The sequence below is a fragment of the Pelobates fuscus genome, chromosome 9, assembly GCF_036172605.1.
Source record: "Pelobates fuscus isolate aPelFus1 chromosome 9, aPelFus1.pri, whole genome shotgun sequence".
Lineage (NCBI taxonomy): Eukaryota > Metazoa > Chordata > Amphibia > Anura > Pelobatidae > Pelobates > Pelobates fuscus.
Genome location: NC_086325.1, coordinates 27480034 through 27503075, shown reverse-complemented (window position 1 = coordinate 27503075; position 23042 = coordinate 27480034). Strand labels below are relative to the sequence as shown.

Sequence of the window (23042 nt, the reverse complement as noted above, 5' to 3'; positions counted from 1 at the left end):
CAGGAACGATAGGTTGAAGAGGACCCTGCTCAAACCAGTTTACAGTCTATAGCAGGTGGGGTATAAAACACAATAGGACAGGAGGTAGCAATCAAATAAGGTGGGAGTGAAGCAGAGCTGGAGGAGAGAGTAGAGTGCTGCCCTTTAGGAGAGAGCAAGGGACAGGTACGTGAGGTAGAGGTTACTCTGGGAGGCCATAAGCTTTCCTAATGAGATGGGTTTTAAGGCACTTCTTAAATGATTGAAGACTAGGGGAAAGTCTGATGGTGGTAGGCAGGCTATTCCATAGGAAGGGAGCCGCCCGCGAGAGACACGTTGCTGGATGACAGGGCAGAGGTCCGGGGAGGAGAGATATATCTGGGTGTCATAGGCATACAGGTGGTATTGGAATCCAAATGAGGTAATAAGTTTGCCAAGAGAGGCAGTATAAAGAGAAAATAGGAGGGGACCAAGGACAGAGCCTTGGGGGACTACGAGGGGAGGAGGTATCCTTAGAAAAGCGTTGGGAGAGATAGGATGAAAACCACGAGAGGACAGAGCCACAGAGACCGAGTGATTGAATTATGTGTGTACTCTTAATATATACAATTATACTAATGTTTGTGCATTTTTATGGAGGCTCTCACCTTTGGTGGTCTTTGCAAACCAACACATGTTGATGGGCACCAGATTTACCACCAGTTACATGATTGTCACCATTGTCTTTATGGTGTATTGGGAAAAATATTTTATGTAAGAAGGACATTACTGGAAGTCAAAACTGCTGCTATAAATAATATTTTTTTGGTGTGGAAGGGAAGTGGAAGTAACTTCCAAAATGTCCTCTCCCACCTGGGGTATAAAAATCTCAAGATGGAGATAAAATTTTTGGACTTTCAGGAACAGTGCATAACAACATTCCCGCTTTCAGGTTACCCTTTGGCAAGCCTTGACAAATGCTCACTTGAGAGATGAAAAGTTGTATAAAAGAATAGAATACGTTTATACTATCAGAAAAATAATGATACAAAACATAGTGTTCTCTTCATTTAAATCAGTTGCATAAACTTAAAACGCTTAAAATTCACGAGAATACAGAGAGTGTTTAAAGACTGGAGTGGGGGGTGGGGTTATTCGAAAGCTGAAATATGCAGAAATGCAGTTGATTTTTGTCTAATTGTTTTTAAAACAGCGCCCATTGCTAAGGGTAACGGCAGGAATGCTGTGAAATCTGTAACACAATAACTGGCATGTCAATCCGGGGGTTCTGGGATAGTTGTGGAAACATGATTTCTCTGATTTCTGTGCCCAAGAAGAACTTCCTCAAGTCCAACCTGAAACATGCCGGCGATGCACAATAATGTTTCTGCCACCAGTATTTATTTAGAAAAGGAAAGTAGACAATATCTGCCATGAAATGGTGGTATAAGACCATAAATTACTCTGTTATATTGCCTTAGAAATACCAAAGTGTCTTTCTACAGAATACCACTAGGTGGCAATATTTCCTTCTTATTTTGTCAACGTGCGCTAAAAGCCAGGTGATAATAACTGCAGCATAAGTAGAGGCTTAAGGCTTCAACAGAGATAATTGAACAAACCTTTCATGGTCTGAGCTAAGTATTCTGCCATTCACTACTGATTAAAGCGTTTTCTATTATTCGCCCAAAAGTAGGTATACAGTAAAGTTTGTTTGAATATTATTACATATTTGTTACATTTATATTTGTTTAACACTATTTAATCTCGAAAGTGTTTGAAATATCTCCCATCAACGCTACAACATTTCCTCGAACCAGTCCAATACACTGCGAAACACAAGAAGACAAGAATTCCGTTCTGCATCAATGTCCGTATATGCCACCAGTACTGCTTTAGAATCCACTTTCTTTGTTCTTGACTCAAGTTCGCTGTCATCATTCACCATAACAGTAAAATAAAATGATTATTTTATCTGCTCTTCACTTTTCATTCCAAGTGCCACACTGATATATATTTTTTTTAAATTCTTTATTTATTCCAAGGTAGAACAGGACATCAAAAACATAACACATCAATACATTGTAAGGTGTCGTTACATTGTGTATCATACATCCCCAGCAATCCTTTAAGAGCCTTAGATTGATACATCTATTTAACTGTCACTGTATTAATGTATCCTGCAATGTGTATAACATACAGTACAAAGCTGATTCCCCGTTCTCCCTGGTATTTTAACTTATGACAGAAAATGAAAATCAAATATAACATAAAGAAGCAACAGAGTACCATACAGGCATTGCTTTGGTCGATAGGACATGCCTCATCATTTTCATGTATTAATGTGTGGATCCAATAAATCGGTATCCATTTATTCATGTGAGTATAGGTCCATATCCCTTCGAAATGTAATTTAGTAACATATTGTATGGTTTTGTTGCTACAGTTGCGAGCGTTTCTCACGATAAAAAGAAAGATAGTTAAAGAAAAGAAGGAGGGGTGAGTAGGGGTTTAGTACGTGAGAGAAGTAGGAAAGGGGTGGAGGAGGGAGGTGCGGGGGGATTCAGGGCATGCCACACTGATATTTAAATGTCTTAAATGGAATTGCCACTTTGTTGTGTGTCACTGTGTATGTGTACCCATATAATCTGTTGTGATGAATTTCATTGATTGAAATTTATTTTTGGGACACCCTGTATTTGTATTAGTGGAAATGTAACCTGTAATGCAAGATTACAGCATACAATCACTGACCAATCCAGACCCTAACTCCCCCGGAGTGTCTATCTCTAAGATCAAAATTGGTAGGGCTATTCACTAAAGTGAGATTTTCCAGGAATCACATTTCACGGTTTAGGGCAATCGATACTAGTCATCTATTTTTCCAAAGTAGGCTATTTTGGTTTAATTTGTTAAATTCACTATGAAGAACAAGTCAACACCATTATTTTTAATAATTTAATTCTGACAGTAATGTTTCTCTCAGTCTTCTTGTACAAGATAGCACTCTTGACCTCGCTATGCAAACTTTAATCACATATTTAGAAAAACTGGCCTGTTTTGGGCACATCTAGAATTATGAACTAGTGTTGTCTGTCAATTTTAGGAATCCATTTCAGGGGTTAAGAGCCTTTAGGATTCCAGAAGGACCTGTGAAGCCAAGTTTGAATAATTATCCAAGAGAACATTGTGCAAGTCCTGTAATATTACCAGAGAAGAAGACTATGAAATACTTTCTTTGGAAAATGACACACCTATAGTTTAATAAATAATCAATATTCAGATAAGACGAGGCTATAGTTATCCCTGAAACTGTATTCTATAAACAAGACGTTGAAAGAAAAATTAAGGTAAAACATTTTTACACCGCTGGATTTTAATCTACTTTTCTTATAAATTGCAATACCACATTTCATTGATGAGAATTAGATAAACTGGCAAATTATTTCCTGGTGGACCACCCAACCACGCCAGTCTTTCCCCTTATACCAAAGATTCAGAAATCACCGAACACCCATAGGTCCATGGCAGAACTGTTGTCTTAAATACCGGATCCCTGATTTAGAACCTTCAATAATCGGTTGATTTGAACTATTTGTACTTTGTATAGCCAGGCTATTCAAAAGAATGTCTAGGGCCCAGGGGCTCCAATATAGCCCTGACTACATCACTAAATATTCATTACTTCTCTTTCCGGGTCCGATGTTCACATGAAACCCTGTTACTGGAATCATGTCTGCCAACGCTAGGTGAGGCTCTTTGCCGCCACATTTAGCCGTGATAGTAAAACCTGTGTGACCAACAAAAGGGAAACTTTAATTTTAGGGTTGGGGGTGTGACCGTGGCAGGGCTGTTCTAAGACTGTTTAGGTAGTTTACTATTAAAAGTGTATGCAACTGAAATGTAATTTAGAACCAGAACAATGTATCTTATTTATACAGATTGTAATTATTGCTGTGAATCAGTGTGGTACAATCAAACATACCAACATACATTTTGTTTTCTAGATGAACAATCATGGTTACTTATATGAGAATTTGAAGAATTATGACAAGATGATAAAGAAGCAGAAACTGAATGGGAAAGCCCTTTACTACAGTGATAGCAACGACATAAGGAAAGTGTTGAACATGAACTTCGGAGACTGGTCAGCTTTCAGCGTGCACTTTTTAGGTGTTCTCCCACCATCCTTAGAGCTTTCCTCTGCCCCAGTGAGTAACACGCAGGGTTCTTCCTGAACGTTCCAGAGAACATTCCAAAACGAATGGTCTGTAGGACCAGCAAACAAGCTCTTCTCAAAACACGATCTTGCATGAAAAGAACTATTTTTTAATACTTAAATATAACAAATTGCAATTACAAAGTCAGACAACATAAATCTCTTTATTCATGAGATAAAGATGAAGAAAAAAAAAATGAAAAAAATAATAATGATAGTGATGATAATAAAACCTAAATACCAACATTAAAACATACAGCCAGATATTAACAGTGATCAGTGCGTGTGACTAGAGATTGCTACTTTGACTTTCTGAGAAGATTGTGTGTGTCTTGAAAACTAATGTGTCATTGTAACGGCTGTACATATCGTACCCCAAAACTGCTACAATTTAAAACTACTGAGTGAGTAACTAAACACAATGTGGAGGTTTCAATATCCAAATAAATAGCCAGCATGGGGAACATTGACTTAACTTAGCAGCGCAATAAGATCCACCTACCAATAAGGTCCCATTACACTTGTACGTCAAGAATACCAAACTTTAATAAGAGTTGTTAAATACTGCTATTGCATTAACCTATAAATATTCATTAAAGCGATATGGAAAAGGCAGTAACTTGTGATCAGCAGCAGAAAAAAATCAGAATAACACCACGAAAAGTTGAAAACATTTAGTTAAACTTAATTACCGTATTTTTCGCTCTATAAGACGCACCTAGTTTGAGAGTAGGAAAACAGTATTGATAATCTCAGCCAATGGAAGTGGTGTGACAGTAGCGACACTGGCATGACATTGGAATAAAAGTAAGTAAAAGCTATTTTATTATTAGTTTTCCAACAATCCAAACACGCAGGCTAACACGTTAGCATTAGGAATACATGTTTGTATTCCCTACACTATAGCGATCCTTTAAGTTAATGTTAAAGTTTAGTTTTAATGATCTTGTCTTCCAGAAACTGCTGCCTAATGTCCAAAATAGGTATACATGTACAACAGGAAAAATAGTAGGCATAGGTATAAGCACTCCACTGGCAGAGTTAGGCTGTAAGCCCTGGGACCACACTATTCAGGGTCTGTTATTACCATCCTCATTATCTAGATGGCAGTAAAAGGGGCCCAGAGATTTTTTTGTCAAACCACTCGAGTGAAGGCACTCAGAGACGCTTTGCACTATAAGCACATAATAAGTATTTAGAAAAGGCAGAACCAGCTCCAGGTCGCTTGATTACAGGAGCCAGGTTTCTGACGAAGATAAAACATTGCTTAACATTGTGCGATATTGCTGAGGCTTGAATAACATGACTTGGGAAGTAGGAACACTTTATTCATGAATGCACATAACACATGTTTACTTATTCAGAATATATACTGCTCGGAATTTACCTGCTGTGATCTGACAGAGAACTAAATAAATATGCATTAAAGCAATCCTATTCGCTTGCGGGAATGATTTTTTTTTTTTTTTTTTTTTTAACATATCACCTGTAATGCCCTCTTCTTCCTTGTCTGACTTGATTTTATTTGACTGGATGTAATATGAGTGTGGATGAAAGAGGGACCTTCAAATCATTTATATATATATTTGGTTAATATGTGTTAAAGGAACACTATAGTGCCAGGAAAACAAACCCGTTTTCCTGGCACTATAGGATTATTAGGTCCCCCCCTCCCTCGTGGCTCCCCTCCCTCTAGGCTGTAGGGGTTAAAACCCCTTCAGCCACTTATCTTAATCCAGCGCTAGGTTCCCTCGGCGCTGGTGACCTCTCCTCCCCATGCCGACATCAGCTCTGAATGCACATGAGCGGCAAGAGCCGCGTGCCATTTAGACCACCAATAGGAAAGCATTACTCAATGCTTTCCTATGGATGTCCAGCGTGTCCTCAATGTGATTTTCACAATCGCGTAAGCGGCCTCTAGTGGCTGTCAGTGAGTCAGACACTAGAGGCTGGATTAACCCTCAGTAAAACTGCTATGTTTTCTCTGAAACTGCTATGTTTTCAGCTGCAGGGTTAAAACTAGGGGGACCTGGCACCCAGACTACTTCATTGAGCTGAAATGGTCTGGGTGCCTCCAGTGGTCCTTTAATACTGCAATTTGCGATGATTTATATTTTTAAAAGTTTTTCTTATCTTTCTTTTTTGTTACATGAAAATGACAACACATTTATAATAAACAATATTCTGTGATTAACAATGACTGACTGAGCCATAGGATGAGCTAGGCAAGTCACCTTAAAACCCAGTGCATTCTGGGAACATCAAACACGCATTGCCTATACAAAGACAATAACAACTTTTATAGATAGTAACAGTACCTCGTCGGCATACAGCTGAAATATGTAAATATTTTTTTGCTTAAATTAAATGTTCCCTTCAGCTTAATGTAACTTTTTAAGGTGGTCCATAGGGGCAGGTGGGGTATTGCCTCCCTCAGTCTTTGTTGCAATAAAAAATACATAATAATAATTCTGCATCTCTATCCCCACATTTTAATGACTGAAGAGGCAGCTAAGAGGCTGGGTAAGTAATCTTGTCAAGGTTTGGGGGCATTTTTGGAAAACGCCCCTTTTCTCTGGCCGTAGACCCCTCAGATCTGGCTAGTCTGCTCTAACTGGTGTAAAAAATGGAAATAAGAATAAAAAACACTTTTCCATAATTTCGTTTTTAAAAGGTTACTTCAATCCTATAGACTGTAAGCGCGTTTGAGCAGGGTCCTCTTCAACATATCGTTCCTGTAAGTTTTCTTGTAATTGTCCTATTTATAGTTAAATCCCCCCCTCTCAAAATATTGTAAAGCGCTACGGAATCTGTTGGCGCTATATAAATGGCGATAAAAATAATAATAATAACCATCATGACCACTAGAGCCCGTTGCAAGAGGTGGGATTACACTTTAACTTAGTACGGGCAATGCTTCACAATGAAAAACTGCACATGCAGACTCAAATCACTGAGGTGGTCATAGATACAAAAAAAAAAAAAAAACATTGCAAAAATCCAACTATGGCGAACACCTTGTTAGAGAAGGCCTATAGAAAGAGAAATGTAATTCTTATAATGTCACTGGAGGTGAATGTTGTCTCACAATAGGACAGCAAATACAATATTTTGAGTGAATCCTCAGGAACCTCCACATAGAGGCACCTAAGAGACCATAAGTAATTTAACTTCACCACTCCAGATTTTGTGGACTACATCTCCCACAAAGCATCGGGGGAGATGTAGGTTGCCTAACCTTGCTCAAGACTAATGATATTCTATTCTTTTTTGTAGGATCAAGAGATTCTAATGCTGAGGAGGTCAAAGGATAGACTCAAGTACAAGCACTAATGCTAGCAAAGTATAGTAACATAACATAATGGGAGTTGCGGTTCTAAAACACAAATTTGGAGGAATTTACCTCTTTGACCTAGTTCTGTGTTATTATTCCCTCCTGAATAGGATATATGCTGGGAATCTGCCTGTCTATGCAGGTATCCCCATATATCAGAACTGACTGGCAGTGCTCTCTACTACATATTTGGCACCTCAATAAAAGACGGTGCTAAGGGAGTTTTAGAGCAGAGCACGTGTCCTTGGAATGCATTGCTAGTCATTCAAGCGACAGGTTATTCTGTTACCATGGAAATCGGGAAATGGCTCCTACTTGAAAATCAAATTGCAAAAATGATGCCAATATTATGGAAATACTCCCATTTTTTTATCTTCAAGGTCCTCATGCTTCCTTTCCAAGCTCTGATATTTTAGGTGAGCCAAAAAGTACTCAGTTTAGCTCAGTGTACAAAGCGTTCGCAATTAAATGACATCAGCCATTATTATTATTTTATTATTTATTTATCGCCAGCAAATTCCGTAGCGCTGTACAATGGGTCATCATCGTCAACACCTGTGCTCTCTGCTTAATAGAAGCCTGCTCCTTTTGTGTTAGTTTTGTTACTGTCACCCGCTTAAGCATTTCTTCTTGGGCACTTTTCTCAGCATTACCCAGGCACATCCAGGGCACCTTGGGAAATAATTTAAGCATGAGAAGTGCTGAAGAGGTAGGTGTATTTTACACCTACACCCTGTGCAGTCCTCATGACCATTAATATACAGCGCTACTGAATACGTTGGCGCTATATAAATAATTGTAATTGTAAATTTAATGTCAAAATAGCTGACCTGGTAAAATACCCTGAGCTAACTATCCTTGCAGTTCAGTTACTCTGGGTGTGTACTGTGCAGCATGGTTGTTCACCTTGGTGAGGACATTAGGAAAGGCTACCTTCAGAGAAGTTACTATGAAAATATATACAAGAACAAGCTACACCTTTAAGCAGTGGACTACAACTCCCATGATGCTCTTTCAGCATCCAGGGCAGTCTAAGCTTGGCAACAGTGTAGCTAAAATAGGAACGAAAAGAGACTATACCATCTTTCTTGCGAATGGCTACTAAGAGTCATGTGATCACATCTACACATGATTTCTGGGAGATGTAGTTCTGTTTAGTATCTAAGCTGGGATAGCAAAGCAATGCAGAACTACAATTCCCAGAAAGCCTTTAGTCACTGTTTAATGCCTTCCTTTAGTTACACCTTCCTCAACCTCAGTTCCTTCCCCACCCACCCTGGCTGTACAGAGGTGAGAGAAAGAATTGGATTTTATATGTGTGTTTTAATGCTCTTCTGGTAAAGGCTATATAAACCTATTTATGTGAGAGCTGTATATTACTGTGTAATGCCAGGGGACAGTCTCAGTGAATTAGGGTGTGCAGTGACACAGTAGGCACAGGTAGGTATCCTAAATAAAGAAACACTACATTCACATTATGTATAATAATTGGCTTGATTGCATGTCATTAAAACCAAAACCAAAACTAAAACATTACTTTTCTGTTTGAAACGAGAGAGAAAAAAAATGTATTTTCTTTTTGGCTATTAACTTATAGTCGGTAACTTGTGCAAGTAGCTTTGCTCATGTTTTTCATGAATGAAACTACTCGTGGCTAGGTTTGCGATGTACCCTACAACTCTCAATTGAAAGCAGAGTTCGTTTGGGTTTCTGCAGGATTTTATGGAATATTTACATCTCTTCTAGTTTAAAGAATGTATTTAATGAGTTAATTTAATTTGATTTAGTCAGTTTAATACAAGCCATTTGGTTGATGTATCTTAATTCGTAGCATTTAATGGTAAAACTAAACATGACCAGGTTTTCAGCCTTTTTCAATTATCAATAGAAATCTCAGCATCTGGGGACTTTGCCAAACTCGCAAAGACCCCCTGATGGTGACCGGAGATGGGACAGATAAAGGTAAGATTTACTTACCTGAACCTGTCCCTCGCTGGCACGGCCATCTTGTTCCGGCAGGTCCTTTTTGGCAGAGCCAGGAGCCAACGTCACTGCTGTACTCGCATGCGCAAGAGTGTAGCGTTGAGGTCTATGGAGGATTCCATGAGACTGTGGGATCCTCCATAGATAGAGTCGATTCCCTGCAACCGTCCCGGGTGACGGCTGTCTGAATTGACACTGCATCTCCGTCTTAAGAAAGTCAATCGGTGGACAAATACTCAGACTAAGTAGTGCCTACTTTGTCTCGGTCAGTATACCTCTTGACTGGATTGGAATTTCAGTCCGATGCCAACATAGTGAAAATGTGTATTTATAAAGAGTATCTTGACAGTGCCGCATTAATGTAAAAAGTGGGAGAACCAACATTGACTGTATAGGTTTTGAGAGGTTTTGTCCAGTCGAAGGAACATTCAGTGGTTTATTCAATAAACAATGAATCGCAGAGAAACAAAAACAGAAATTAAAAATCTAGTCTGAAATATTTAAGCTGTGACTAAAGCTGAGCTGGAGAGTTTTTCTACATCAACTCCCCCCCCCCCCCTACATGTTACCAAACAATCACTCATGATGATATCCCACAAAGCGTATAAACAATATACAGTATATCTGTTGTAAACAGCTGTTGGAAGTTAGAGGAGGTAGATTCAGTGCTGGCTAAGAAACCGATTTCAAGACAAACAGGGTTATTTACTGAAGTGGATTCAAAGTGAATTTCAAATTTAGATTGTAAGCTTGTTTGGACAGCTTTGGCGCTCTTCACCTACTTTCCCTTATTATGATATTTATAGAGCGCCGTCAAATTCCGCAGCGCTTTACCGTGGGTGGACGAACAGACATGTAGTTGTAACCAGACAAGTAGTACACACAGGAACAGAGGGGTTGAGGGCCCTGCTCAATGAGCTTACATGCTAGAGGGAGTGGGGTAAAGTGCCACAAAAAGGTAAGGATAGTATTAGACTAGTGACAGTTGCAGAAGAGGAATCAGTTGGGAGCTATTAACAGTTTAATTGATACGCTTTTATGAAAAAGTGGGTTTTTTAACGACTTTTTTGAAGGAGTGTCACGTGTTTTGTCAGACTTAAATGTTTGTCTTGTTTGCCTGTTGTACAGCACTGTGGAATGTGTTGGTGCTAAATAAATAAATGTAATTGTAAATTTAAGGTCAAAATAACTGGTAAGATACCCTAAGCTATTTTTTCAGTTCAGTTACTCTGGCCTTAGATTTGAAAATCACTTTGAATTCTCACTGTAATGAATAACCCTGGAAGCTGTTTTGTAGAAAAGCCTAAGGAATACTAACCAAAATATGGGCAGATGATGTCTAGTGTAAATGAAAGCCTTGTTGTCCATTAATTAAGATTTTATAGTATAAGTCCTTAGCAGCATTTCCATTCATTGGACACAATGACTTAAATCCTGAATAAGCTGATAGGGGTCGTCCAACAGCTACTATCAGCTTATTGACCTGACCATGTAACCCTGCATGTGTGCAGCTGCAACTCAGACTGACTTACAAAGCCGGAAGGAGCGAGTACATACATTGTCCATGTATTAGGAGTGGCGGAGTTAGTGAAAGGAGCGAGTACATACATTGTCTATGTATTAGGAGTGGCGGAGTTAGTGAAAGGAGCGAGTACATACATTGTCTATGTATTAGGAGTGGTGGAGTTAGTGAAAGGAGCGAGTACATACATTGTCTATGTATTAGGAGTGGCGGAGTTAGTGAAAGGAGCGAGTACATACATTGTCTATGTATTAGGAGTGGTGGAGTTAGTGAAAGGAGCGAGTACATACATTGTCTATGTATTAGGAGCGGTGGAGTTAGTGAAAGGAGCGAGTACATACATTGTCTATGTATTAGGAGCGGCGGAGTTAGTGAAAGGAGCGAGTACATACATTGTCTATGTATTAGGAGTGGCGGAGTTAGTGAAAGGAGCGAGTACATACATTGTCTATGTATTAGGAGCGGAGGAGTTAGTGAAAGGAGCGAGTACATACATTGTCTATGTATTAGGAGCGGCGGAGTTAGTGAAAGGAGCGAGTACATACATTGTCTATGTATTAGGAGTGGCGGAGTTAGTGAAAGGAGCGAGTACATACATTGTCTATGTATTAGGAGTGGCGGAGTTAGTGAAAGGAGCGAGTACATACATTGTCTATGTATTAGGAGTGGCGGAGTTAGTGAAAGGAGCGAGTACATACATTGTCCATGTATTAGGAGTGGCGGAGTTAGTGAAAGGAGCGAGTACATACATTGTCTATGTATTAGGAGTGGCGGAGTTAGTGAAAGGAGAGAGTACATACATTGTCTATGTATTAGGAGCGGCGGAGTTAGTGAAAGGAGCGAGTACATACATTGTCTATGTATTAGTAGCGGCGGAGTTAGTGAAAGGAGCGAGTACATACATTGTCTATGTATTAGGAGCGGCGGAGTTAGTGAAAGGAGCGAGTACATACATTGTCTATGTATTAGGAGCGGCGGAGTTAGTGAAAGGAGCGAGTACATACATTGTCTATGTATTAGGAGTGGCGGAGTTAGTGAAAGGAGCGAGTACATACATTGTCTATGTATTAGGAGCGGCGGAGTTAGTGAAAGGAGCGAGTACATACATTGTCTATGTATTAGGAGCGGCGGAGTTAGTGAAAGGAGCGAGTACATACATTGTCTATGTATTAGGAGTGGCGGAGTTAGTGAAAGGAGCGAGTACATACATTGTCCATGTATTAGGAGTGGCGGAGTTAGTGAAAGGAGCGAGTACATACATTGTCTATGTATTAGGAGTGGCGGAGTTAGTGAAAGGAGCGAGTACATACATTGTCCATGTATTAGGAGTGGCGGAGTTAGTGAAAGGAGCGAGTACATACATTGTCTATGTATTAGGAGTGGCGGAGTTAGTGAAAGGAGCGAGTACATACATTGTCTATGTATTAGGAGTGGCGGAGTTAGTGAAAGGAGCGAGTACATACATTGTCTATGTATTAGGAGTGGCGGAGTTAGTGAAAGGAGCGAGTACATACATTGTCTATGTATTAGGAGCGGCGGAGTTAGTGAAAGGAGCGAGTACATACATTGTCTATGTATTAGGAGTGGCGGAGTTAGTGAAAGGAGCGAGTACATACATTGTCCATGTATTAGGAGTGGCGGAGTTAGTGAAAGGAGCGAGTACATACATTGTCTATGTATTAGGAGTGGCGGAGTTAGTGAAAGGAGCGAGTACATACATTGTCTATGTATTAGGAGTGGCGGAGTTAGTGAAAGGAGCGAGTACATACATTGTCTATGTATTAGGAGCGGCGGAGTTAGTGAAAGGAGCGAGTACATACATTGTCTATGTATTAGGAGTGGCGGAGTTAGTGAAAGGAGCGAGTACATACATTGTCCATGTATTAGGAGTGGCGGAGTTAGGCGTATAGATTCATCCAGTACACTCAGGGACAAAAGCATTGAGCGTATAGCCATACCATATTGATGTAACTGTGTGTAAGGGAACCACCTCGCACCACAACCCATGCAATTAGTAAAAGCTGTTCTGGTGCTTGGAATGTCCCTTTATCAATGTATTTTAAAGAAATAAAACCATATTCTATTAGCGTTTGGAAGACACTCTTTTCATCATTGTTTCAGCATGAACTTCAAGAAAGGATCGAAAACTAGGAGGTAAGGGTTATAAAACTACAGAGATAAAAAATATAGAGAAGCAACTCTATAAAATGTCTAGATTAATTACATAGAAAGTACAGCAGGCATCCTATTGCAGAGAGTGTACAGAAATGAATGTGTACAGGTTTGGCCTGCACAGGCATCTTAAAAGTCACCTGCCGGGCAGATCATGAAAGGTCATGCATCGTGGGTATATTGTCTAATGTTATTCTTATTATTATTATAAATTGTGCTATCAAACATCCTAGCAAATTCATCGATATTTAGATATTTATATTTAAAAATAGGTCCCTCAATCCCCTGTTCACCAGTCCTGCGCTCTGTTACAGATATTCCCCCAGCAAATGTTTGCTAGAAGAATATCAGAATGGAGTATTACTAGGAGAAATTATGTGTCGGGCTAAAACCAGGCAGTACAGATAATGTTAAGGGTTTACTCACTAAACAATGCATAATACAAATTAAGGCTAAAGTAGCCAAGCTGTGACATTAGCTGAATAGGAGAATTATTCCAAATCAGTTGTTTTGTCCTAAATTTTGCAATGGATGTTGTGGACTACATCCCCCATAATGCTCTTACAGCCACAATATTGGCAAAGCATCAGGGGAGTTGTAGTCCATAACATCTGGCGTGCCGAAGGTTGCCTACCACTTTAGTGGAATATCACCGATATTGACATGCTTTGTTATTCAAGTCAAATGATTTAAAGTGTCTTATGTTAAAGTGCATTACAGTTCATATACCGTATCCTTTGTGCTAGTTAAAATACTGGCAAATGTCTACATTTTAAATGCACGTTTAAGTTTTGACCAATCCCCCACCTGTCAATCAATCCTTGGCATTAGACCTACAGATGTCAAATGCTGAAAAATGAATGACAGGGAGAGCAGGAGAACCCTTTCAAAGCTGTCACTCTATTACTATTACTGTGACACCGATGTTTTGGCAGTGAAGCCAGCATTTTGACACCATCAGAGCGGATTGCCCTGTTTACGGATACTTCCAGCAGAGAGGGAGCAGTAGCAGAGAGTGGGTGTTACAGTATTGTAACAGACACTCTGGGAAGAAGGCGCTGCTAGAGCGAGGGGCAGTAGTTGAGTACGAATAAAATCTATAATTTATTACTATGATAAATGACACTTAATGACTTGGGAGCTGTTATAGGACAAAGTAAAGCTGTCATGATACTTTTGCATTAAATACATTGTATACAGTTAAACTTCTTTTTTGTTGTGGCATCACCTTGGCATAAACAACACTTTCCCTCCCCCCCCCCCCATTTTACAGTCACCTCCACCACGAAATTCCATTCATGAAAATCTTGAATAACCGAACATGAACAAGGAGGAGACGCAGGGATCTGCAAAAATGTTAAAACGTAATTTGAAAAATAAATACTTGCTAAGTGAACAGGTAAGAGAGAAATACACTTTGACAATAATCTGTTCTTCCACCCCCATTACACCTGGATAGCTGGCACTTACCTCTTTCACTGTAGGTAATTACAAAGAAAAATGACAATTAAAAACAGATGATTTTCCAACTGGCGAACCCTAAACCCTAATTTATTATAGATATTGCTTATCCGGATTCACTGGCTAATGACAGAATATCTGGCTGTCTTATAGCGTAACTGAGTTTTTGAGTGGTTTGACAAAGACTTGGGTTCCCCAATACCCAAATCCTGAGCTTACTGAAGCTACCAATATAAGGAGTAATTTTACTTCGTTAGGTTTCTGTACAAATTTGAATACCTGTCACAAGCAGCTGCTAGGTGTAAGTGACCCCCTGCTCACAGTCAATTTTTGTTGTCCAAATATGGATGGATTTAGTACAAAATATGTTTTGCACCTGATGACTATTTGCAGCAAGCTGTGGCGGTTTTGGTGATTAGACTGTTTCTTTAAACCTGCTAAACTTTTACAGCTTCAACCATGGGGGTTTCTAGATCTTTAAAGAGGGGTGACAGAGGTTGCATGTCTCTGTATTATGTTGTATTCTGCCAAATTGTTGCTGTCTATGAATTCTTCAATAGAAAGACATTGACTCAGAATGTTTTGTTTTAGCCCAAATCTGAGCGTGACGATGAAGCAATGTACATCTATAAGGGCACAGGAAAAGATGTGAAAAATGGAAGAGAGGACGTACGTGAAGATGTAAGAACAACAAAATATTGGACCCTGAGGTCTATAGGTAATAAACTACTGGTCGTAAAATTATATACATAATATACACTCTATTATGTTGTAAAACAAACCTAATTATGCAGTCTACAATACAATGTGTCTGTGTTTGGCTTGTAGGTCACCGCAAGATGAGCATATTTAATTATTCTCAGAAGAGATGCATCAATTTGAGACCTAGGGTTGTTCCGAAGATTAAACATGAAGAAGCATTATATATTCCTAGTCACTTTAAGATTAAAGAGGAGAACATGGATCTGGATGGCACCGAAGGTTGGTATTAATTGTTTATTGAAAGACAGTAGCTACAGTCCTCATTCTTAGGTCATTTCTCTTTTCAGTTTGGCCTAAGATATCAAACTATCTACAGTTTCAGTTGTCCAATGGACTAAAGAGGTAGCCCAATCTACTTGTTCGGCTTGACAAACTACTTGTCCTGACACACAAAATAATTTCAGATTGGGTACCTGCCTAGAGCCATGGTTATTGGAAGGGTTTTTACCAAACCTTTGTGAATTAAAGCTGAATGGAAAACTGACACGACAAAAAAAGTTGCTTTTGAAAAATTATCCTGTTCAGCTATACACCCTGTTCCAAATTATTATGCAAATTATATTTTTCTCATTTACCTAAATAATTGATGTAAATAACAGTCAGCATAATTCTCATGTCAACTATTAAGAGTAAAATTCAAATTTTATTGAACAAACCTCCTAATGATGACAGTATTTTTTTTAAACATAAAAAACTCCAAATTATTACGCACAGTAAGTTTCAAAACACTTTATAGGATGTAAAGAACTGAAAATTGTCATTTGTTGTGTTTGCAGCTCATTTACTGAAATCAAAAGCTATTTCAATCAAACTTATAACAACATTTTAACTTTTTAAACATTTTAACAGGTCACGTTACATTTTAACATAGGACCCCTTATTTGATAGCAGCTTCACAAGTCTTGCATGCATTGAACTTGTGAGTTTATGGACAGTTTCTGCTTGAATTTGTTTGCAAGATGTCAGAATAGCCTCCCAGAGCTGCTGTTTGGATGTAAACTGGCTCCCACCCTCATAGATCTTTTTGCTTGAGGATGCTCCAAAGTTTCTCAATAGGATTGAGTTCAGGGGAGGATGGAGGCCACACCATGACTTTCTCTCCTTTTATCCCCATAGCAGCCATTGATGCAGATGTATTCTTTGCAGCATGAGATGGTGCATTGTCATGCATGAAGATGATTTTATTACGGAAAGCATAGTTCTTTCTTCTGTACCAGGGAAGAAAGTGGTCAGTCAGAAACTCCACATACTTTGCAGAGGTCATCTTTACACCTTCGGGGGCCCTAAAGGGGCCGACCAGCTCTCTTCCCATGATTCCGGCCCAAAACATGACTCCACCACTGCCTTGCTGACGTCGCAGCCTTGTTGGAACAGGGTGGCCGTCCACCAACCATCCACTACTCCATCCATCTGGACCATCCAGGGTTGCACCGCACTCATCAGTGAAAAGGACTGTGTCTTCATGTATTTTTTTTGCCCAATGCAGCCGTTTCTGCTTGTGAGCATTGGTTAGTGGTGGCTGAATAAAAGGTTTATGCACAGTTGCAAGACTCTGGAGGACTCTACACCTTGATGTCTGTGGGACTCCAGAGGTACCAGCAGCTTCAAATATCTGTTTGCTGCTATGTAATGGTATTTTAGCAGCTGCTCTCTTGAGCCCGATGCATGGATCTGGCAGAAATCTTCCTCAATGTACCTTTATCTGCACGAACCCGTCTGTGCTCTGAATCAGCCACAAATCTCTTAATAGTGTGATGATCACGCTTAAGTTCCTAGAAATATCTAATGTTTTCATACCTCGTCCAAGGCATTGAACTATTTCACTCTTTTCGGCAGCAGAGAGATCCTTTTTCTTCCCCAAATTGCATGAAAATGGTGCTCTGCTTAATAATGTGGAACACCCTGCTTTAGTAGTTTTTCCTTAAATTGGGCTCACCTGGCAATCTAATTATCACAGGTGTCCGAGATTGTTTTCAGTGATAAAGGGCCCTGAAACACAATGCCATCCATGAGTTAAACTGAAAAACAAAATATTTAATCTTTGTGACACTTAAATAGAATTTTGCATAATAATTTGGAACAGGGTGTAGTCACAATCTTTGGGTTTAGTTTTTTTGATTCAGATTAAATTTGTAACAATTTTGAGTTCAGTAAATAATCCTCTGCCCCCCATAGTTTCTTGCTCTGTCTCTCCCATACTGTGTGTGCAATGTATATGTAGACTGTGTGTGTCTGTGCTGAGTGTATATTGCCCTCTAGCTGTGTGTAATGTGTGTAGTGTGCTCTGGCTGTTTGTAATGTAAGAGTGATGTGTGCCAGATGTGTTTTTGTGCCAGCTGCGTTAATGTGTATGTTTCCTGGCTATGTGTGCTGTGTGTGTTTTGATGTTTGATGGCTATGTGCAATGCCTGTGATGTGGGTAATGTGTTAGTGTGTGCTGTGTACCTGATGATCTGGTGTTTGAGCGTTTTGTCTGCATCTCCAGTGGGTGCAGACCACAGTACCAGTGCCCAGGGAGTCAAAGCATGCTGGGAATCCTGGCGGTTGCACTCTAAGTCATCAGTGAGCTCCCGAATGTAAGTGAGGGATTACTGTAGCCTGCACCTCCACCAGATTCTCAGGTCCTGTCATCCACAGGAGAAGCTCAGCTGCTTGCCTGCGGCAGGGCTAAAAGCCCCCCAAAACTTCCTGCCTTGCTCCCCAAACTGCATGTCCCAGGTGTTGGGCGATAGGACTTCTGCATTCCTGAATTTCTGATAAGAAATAAAGACAGGTCTACTGTAATTTCAAAAGGTATATATTTGTTTTTCTTCTCTCCAACAGATGAGCTGATGAACAGGGATATATCTGAAGTCGATGAAACTTCCCTTGCTTTGTCAGACTGTAAGACGGAAAGTTTTGTTAACCAAGATGCACAAGAAGAAAGCTATCCCAGAAGAAGTAAAACAAGAAATATTTCTGAAGAGTATTTCTTACAAAACTCAGATATTATTCAGAAAGTGATTGTTGGACCTAAAGGGAAATCTTATCCTTGTCCTGAGTGTGGAAAATGTTTCAACTGTAATTCCAGCCTTATTGTCCATCAGAGAACACACACAGGGGAGAAACCATATGTCTGTGTGGAATGTGGCAGACGTTTCGGCCAGAGCTCAAATCTTATAAGACATCAAAATATCCACTCAAGAGATAAACCATTTCTATGTACTGAATGTGGGGAATGTTTCAGCCTAATCTCAAGTTTAGTTACCCATCGAAGGATTCACACTGGAGAGAAACCATTTGCTTGTTCCGAATGTGGAAAACGATTCGGCTGCAAATCTCACCTTATTATACACGAAAGAACTCATACAGGAGAAAAACCCTTTGTATGTTCTGAGTGCGGAAAATGTTTCACCCACACATCAAATCTCAATAAACACCAGATTATTCATACGGGGGAGAAGCCCTATCTGTGTTCACAGTGTGGAGAATGCTTTGGCTGTAACTCCAGCTTGGTTCGACACGAGAAAATTCACACAGGGGAAAAACCATTTGCCTGTTCAGAATGTGGAAAACGTTTTGGCCGACGTTCGCATCTTGTCAGACATCAGAAAATTCACACTTGAAGGAACTGTTGCTTTGTTTACAATCAGATACATTTTTGCATTAATTCCAAAAATGGGTTCAAGAGCTAGATAGACTGTGTCAATGGTTCTTAAGCAACTAACAGTCCAGGATCTACTTTGGAACATAAAACTGGGATTCAATGTGTACGGAAAGAAACTGTAAAATTGCATGGCCCTGAATTTAGTACAAAATAATCCATGTTTAATCAATATCACAACAATCATCCAAGACTGGCTTGAGATCTGTAGTGCTATAGACCTTTTTTCCTTGTGCTCTGAGAATGAAATTTACATGTGAAATTGCCACCTGCGATAAAACGCAACAGTGCAGTACAATCCAGTTAAATCTTACGACCCTCTGCTACCCATTGTCTTTGGTTTATTCAATGCTTGTTTGCCCTTCACATTATTCTCTTGATTGTGCCTAGTCTTAATTTGTAAGATTATGTTATTGTATTTATGGCCCAGTTAGATTTAGCTGGAGGGTATAACAGTTTGATTGTCACACAGTAACATCATGATCTGTATAAGGTTCCAGTGAGTTGGAAAGGTAACCACAGCAAGCTGATTTCAGACTGAAGATGCATATTAAACATGCATGGTGTAATTTTCCTTATAATTCTGTTTACGTCCTGCAAGTTTGTCTCTTGGGTTTAATACCTTGGGTTTGAGGCATCATGTTCGCTGGACACTGTCAACGATAATTCAGTTTTTTTTTCATTATTCTTACAAAGAATCAAGAAGAAGTGTCTAAATCCCTCCTGGGATGACCTCTAGCTTTACAAATGGCAAAAATGCTTAGGTCACTCTCTTGAGTTCAGATTGTCACATAATCCACAGTGGAAGCATGTAATTTAGCTATTCCTTTACACAAAAAAAAACATGAGACAAAATGAAGGCCTATTATCTAAGCAAATAACGGGGCAGATAAATTATTAGCTTCTGGTTGAATCAACAAAGATTAATAGTTGCTAGCAGAGAGAGGCTGATACAGGTAAGGCCAATGGAAGGGAAGGAGTTGTTCAGGCTGAAAATGGGGTCAGGAATGGGATTGAATTAAGGAAGATCCCAAAATGTCTGTGAATAGGTCATTCAAAAACATCCAAAAACCAAGCAGTATGTCTAGGAATCATGGTCGTTCCCATTGCAATTCTATCCTCCCTATTGGGTGAGAATGCAATTAAAAACAAGTGACTCCATCTATGTTTTGAGATAGATCTCTTTGCTTATGTTTGGTGACTATCCTTGTAAAAAATATGTTTTAAATGAGTTAATATAAGTCCATTGCACTAGGAAGGCTGAATACACTCACTGAGGCTTCTCTCATTATCTTTCCTGGGTCTCCTCCTGAGAAACAATGGTCATCAACTAACCCAGGAAAAGCACATACAATGCAGGAAACAATGCACGTGAAGCATGAAGACACTAACACCCAAATAAAAAGGACTTCATGGACAATCACTAGCCAGAAGGAAATATTCAATAGAATACAAAATAGGATCACACACACAGAACAGGTGTAAATTATCAATATACCACCTATTACAGATGTAATTAATGTAGTTCCATCTGAAAAAAGCAAATAAAACGTACGTAGTGCTCTCCATAACATATAAAATATAGAGATTAAGGTATATGTGGAATAAACTCACAAAGATGGAGTGACTTAGGCTCTATGGAAATCGCCCTTGGGTGCCTGTCCAGGCTCTCGATATATTTCGATGAAGAACTCGATGTTCACAAGGATGCAGTGTTAGAGTACAAATTTATTATAGAATATAATTAAAAATAAATTAATAACCAGGGACAAAAGTATGGCAGGTATCTAAGGATAATAAGTACACCGCAGATTTGGCCAAAAATAAGAAGCAGTGTAAATACAGATGGATATAAACAAATACCGCCAACAAAAAGTCCCAGAGTGTGTACAGTGAATAGCAAACGCGTTTCAGCCCTAGATGGGGCCTTCCTCAGTGCTGTATAACTGGTCTGCGGTGTACTTACATTAATTACATCTGTAATAGGCGGTATATAGATATATTTACACCTGTTCTGTGTGTGTGAATCTATTTTGTATTCTAACTGATTATTTGGTTTTCAGGTGTTAAGGGATTACACCTTTTTCAAACTCACGCACTAAATATTTGCAGTGCCTACACAACAACTTGTATATATTTGCCAGAAGAAAATATGTGTTGTATCGATCATGTCCATGCAGTCTCACTGCTCAATTCTCTACCATTTAGCCACACCTCCCCTGGCATTTTCAATCAGATCTTACAGCACAGTATTTTATGTTTTTTCTCTATGATTTTTTTTTAATTCACCTTAGTTTTTCTATTGTACATAAGAAGATGTAACGACTGCTTATTCTCATGGGGGGTGTTATCTTTGGCATTTTTTTTGCAATATGTAGAGCATAAGCAAAGTTTAATTTCAGTTGTTAAGCTGATTTACCCACAATCCATCAGTCAATAGATTCCCACAGACGGCAAACTGCAGATATCATGGACAGAGGAAAACAAAATGGAGGCGCCCAGGTATTAAGATCCGGCACACGGAAGAGTAAGTAATAAATAAGAACGTGGCAATGGTGCAATAATCATAAGGGTTTGTTTTACTATAAGAACAGTAAGGACATGGAATTCGCTGCTTGAAGAGGTAGTTTTATCAGAGTCTGTACACAAGTTTAAACAGTAACTTGCAAAAAGAAAAAAATATTCAAGAATATAATTTTTAATTTGTAGGTCTGACTGCCATTCCTGGGTCAAGAAGGAATTATTTTCCTAGTTTGGAACTGGGTTTTCTGCCTTCTTTTGAATCAACAGCAAAAACAAATGCCAGGTCGAATTTGATGGACGCATTTGTCTCTTTTCAGCTACGTAACTAATTAATTCTTCGGCATAAAGTTTATGCAGAACAATTGATTAACAGGTGGGAGAAAAACTATTTTTAAATAGGTTTTTTTTTTCCACATCTATAAATTTGCTCAAAAACAGGTTTTCTTGTAGTCCGGGCCGGCCCAAGAAATTGTGCTGCCAGTCCAAATATGAAATGCTGCCCCCCCCCCCCCCAAAAAAAAAACCCCAAACATATATGCTTCTGCAATGGCAGTGTCTCTATGTATGTGTGCTTGGAGTGAAGTGTGTGCCTGTGTGTACTGGGGATGTAGTGTGTGTCTGTGTGTGTACTGGGGATGTAGTGTGTGTCTGTGTGTGTACTGGAGATGTGGTGTGTGTCTGTGTCTGTACTGGAGATGTGGTGTGTGTCTGTGTCTGTACTGGAGATGTAGTATGTGTCTGTGTCTGTGTGTGTGCTGGGGATGTAGTATATGTCTTTGTGTGCTGGGGATGTAGCTTGTATCTGTGTGTGCACTGCAGCCAATAAACTTACCTATACACTGTGTCTGTGTATGTGCATGTGTGTCAGCGTTTGTATCTGTGTATCTGTGTGTAAGTGATTGTATCTGTTTGTCTATGCATCTGCGTGTGTGGCAGTGTCTGTGTCTGTGTGTCTGTATATCTGCATGTGTCAGTAACACACTGATACACCTGCAGATGCACAGACACATAATGTGGCAGATTCCCTGTCCCAGGATTATTGTTTTTCTTTGACTGGTCCGGTATACGAACACCACCGAACAGATTGAACAGTTTGGTTCGTATACCGAACTATTACCGAATGGATTGACCGCCCAGAACAGTCATGTGCCGCTCATTAACCTGCCTGACCTCTTTTCACACTTTCGAAAACCACAATTACCAACATTTTAAGTGGACGGCTGGGTGGGCGTCGTTCATATGGACGAACACGAGGCGGCGGCCATCTTAACTTCGTGAACGCATACAGCAGGGTTTGGTCGTCGAGTGTGTGGAACTTAAATGGGCACTCGACGGCGCGAACACCGCTGGGACTTCCAGCCCCAAGTGTGTTCGGTTTAATTCGACTCACTCGAGCGGGGTTCGGTAGAAACAAACTCCAGAACGGGGGGCACACGACCAACTCTCATACGAACAGATACTTTTG

The 23042-nt window shown here is 39.6% G+C and overlaps 1 protein-coding gene across 1 annotated transcript in view; it reads left to right on the top strand.

The window, feature by feature from the left end:
• Nucleotides 1-13061: 13061 nt before the first annotated feature.
• LOC134573630 (zinc finger protein 184-like) overlaps nucleotides 13062-23042 on the top strand; it is a 35692-nt gene continuing 25711 nt past the window's right edge. The window contains exons 1-5 of the mRNA XM_063433415.1: nucleotides 13062-13170; nucleotides 14462-14587; nucleotides 15241-15367; nucleotides 15478-15630; nucleotides 18235-19013. Coding sequence (XP_063289485.1) covers nucleotides 14510-14587; nucleotides 15241-15367; nucleotides 15478-15630; nucleotides 18235-19013 — 1137 coding nt within the window. The 5' untranslated portion in view covers nucleotides 13062-13170; nucleotides 14462-14509. The remainder of the gene's footprint in view (nucleotides 13171-14461; nucleotides 14588-15240; nucleotides 15368-15477; nucleotides 15631-18234; nucleotides 19014-23042) is intronic.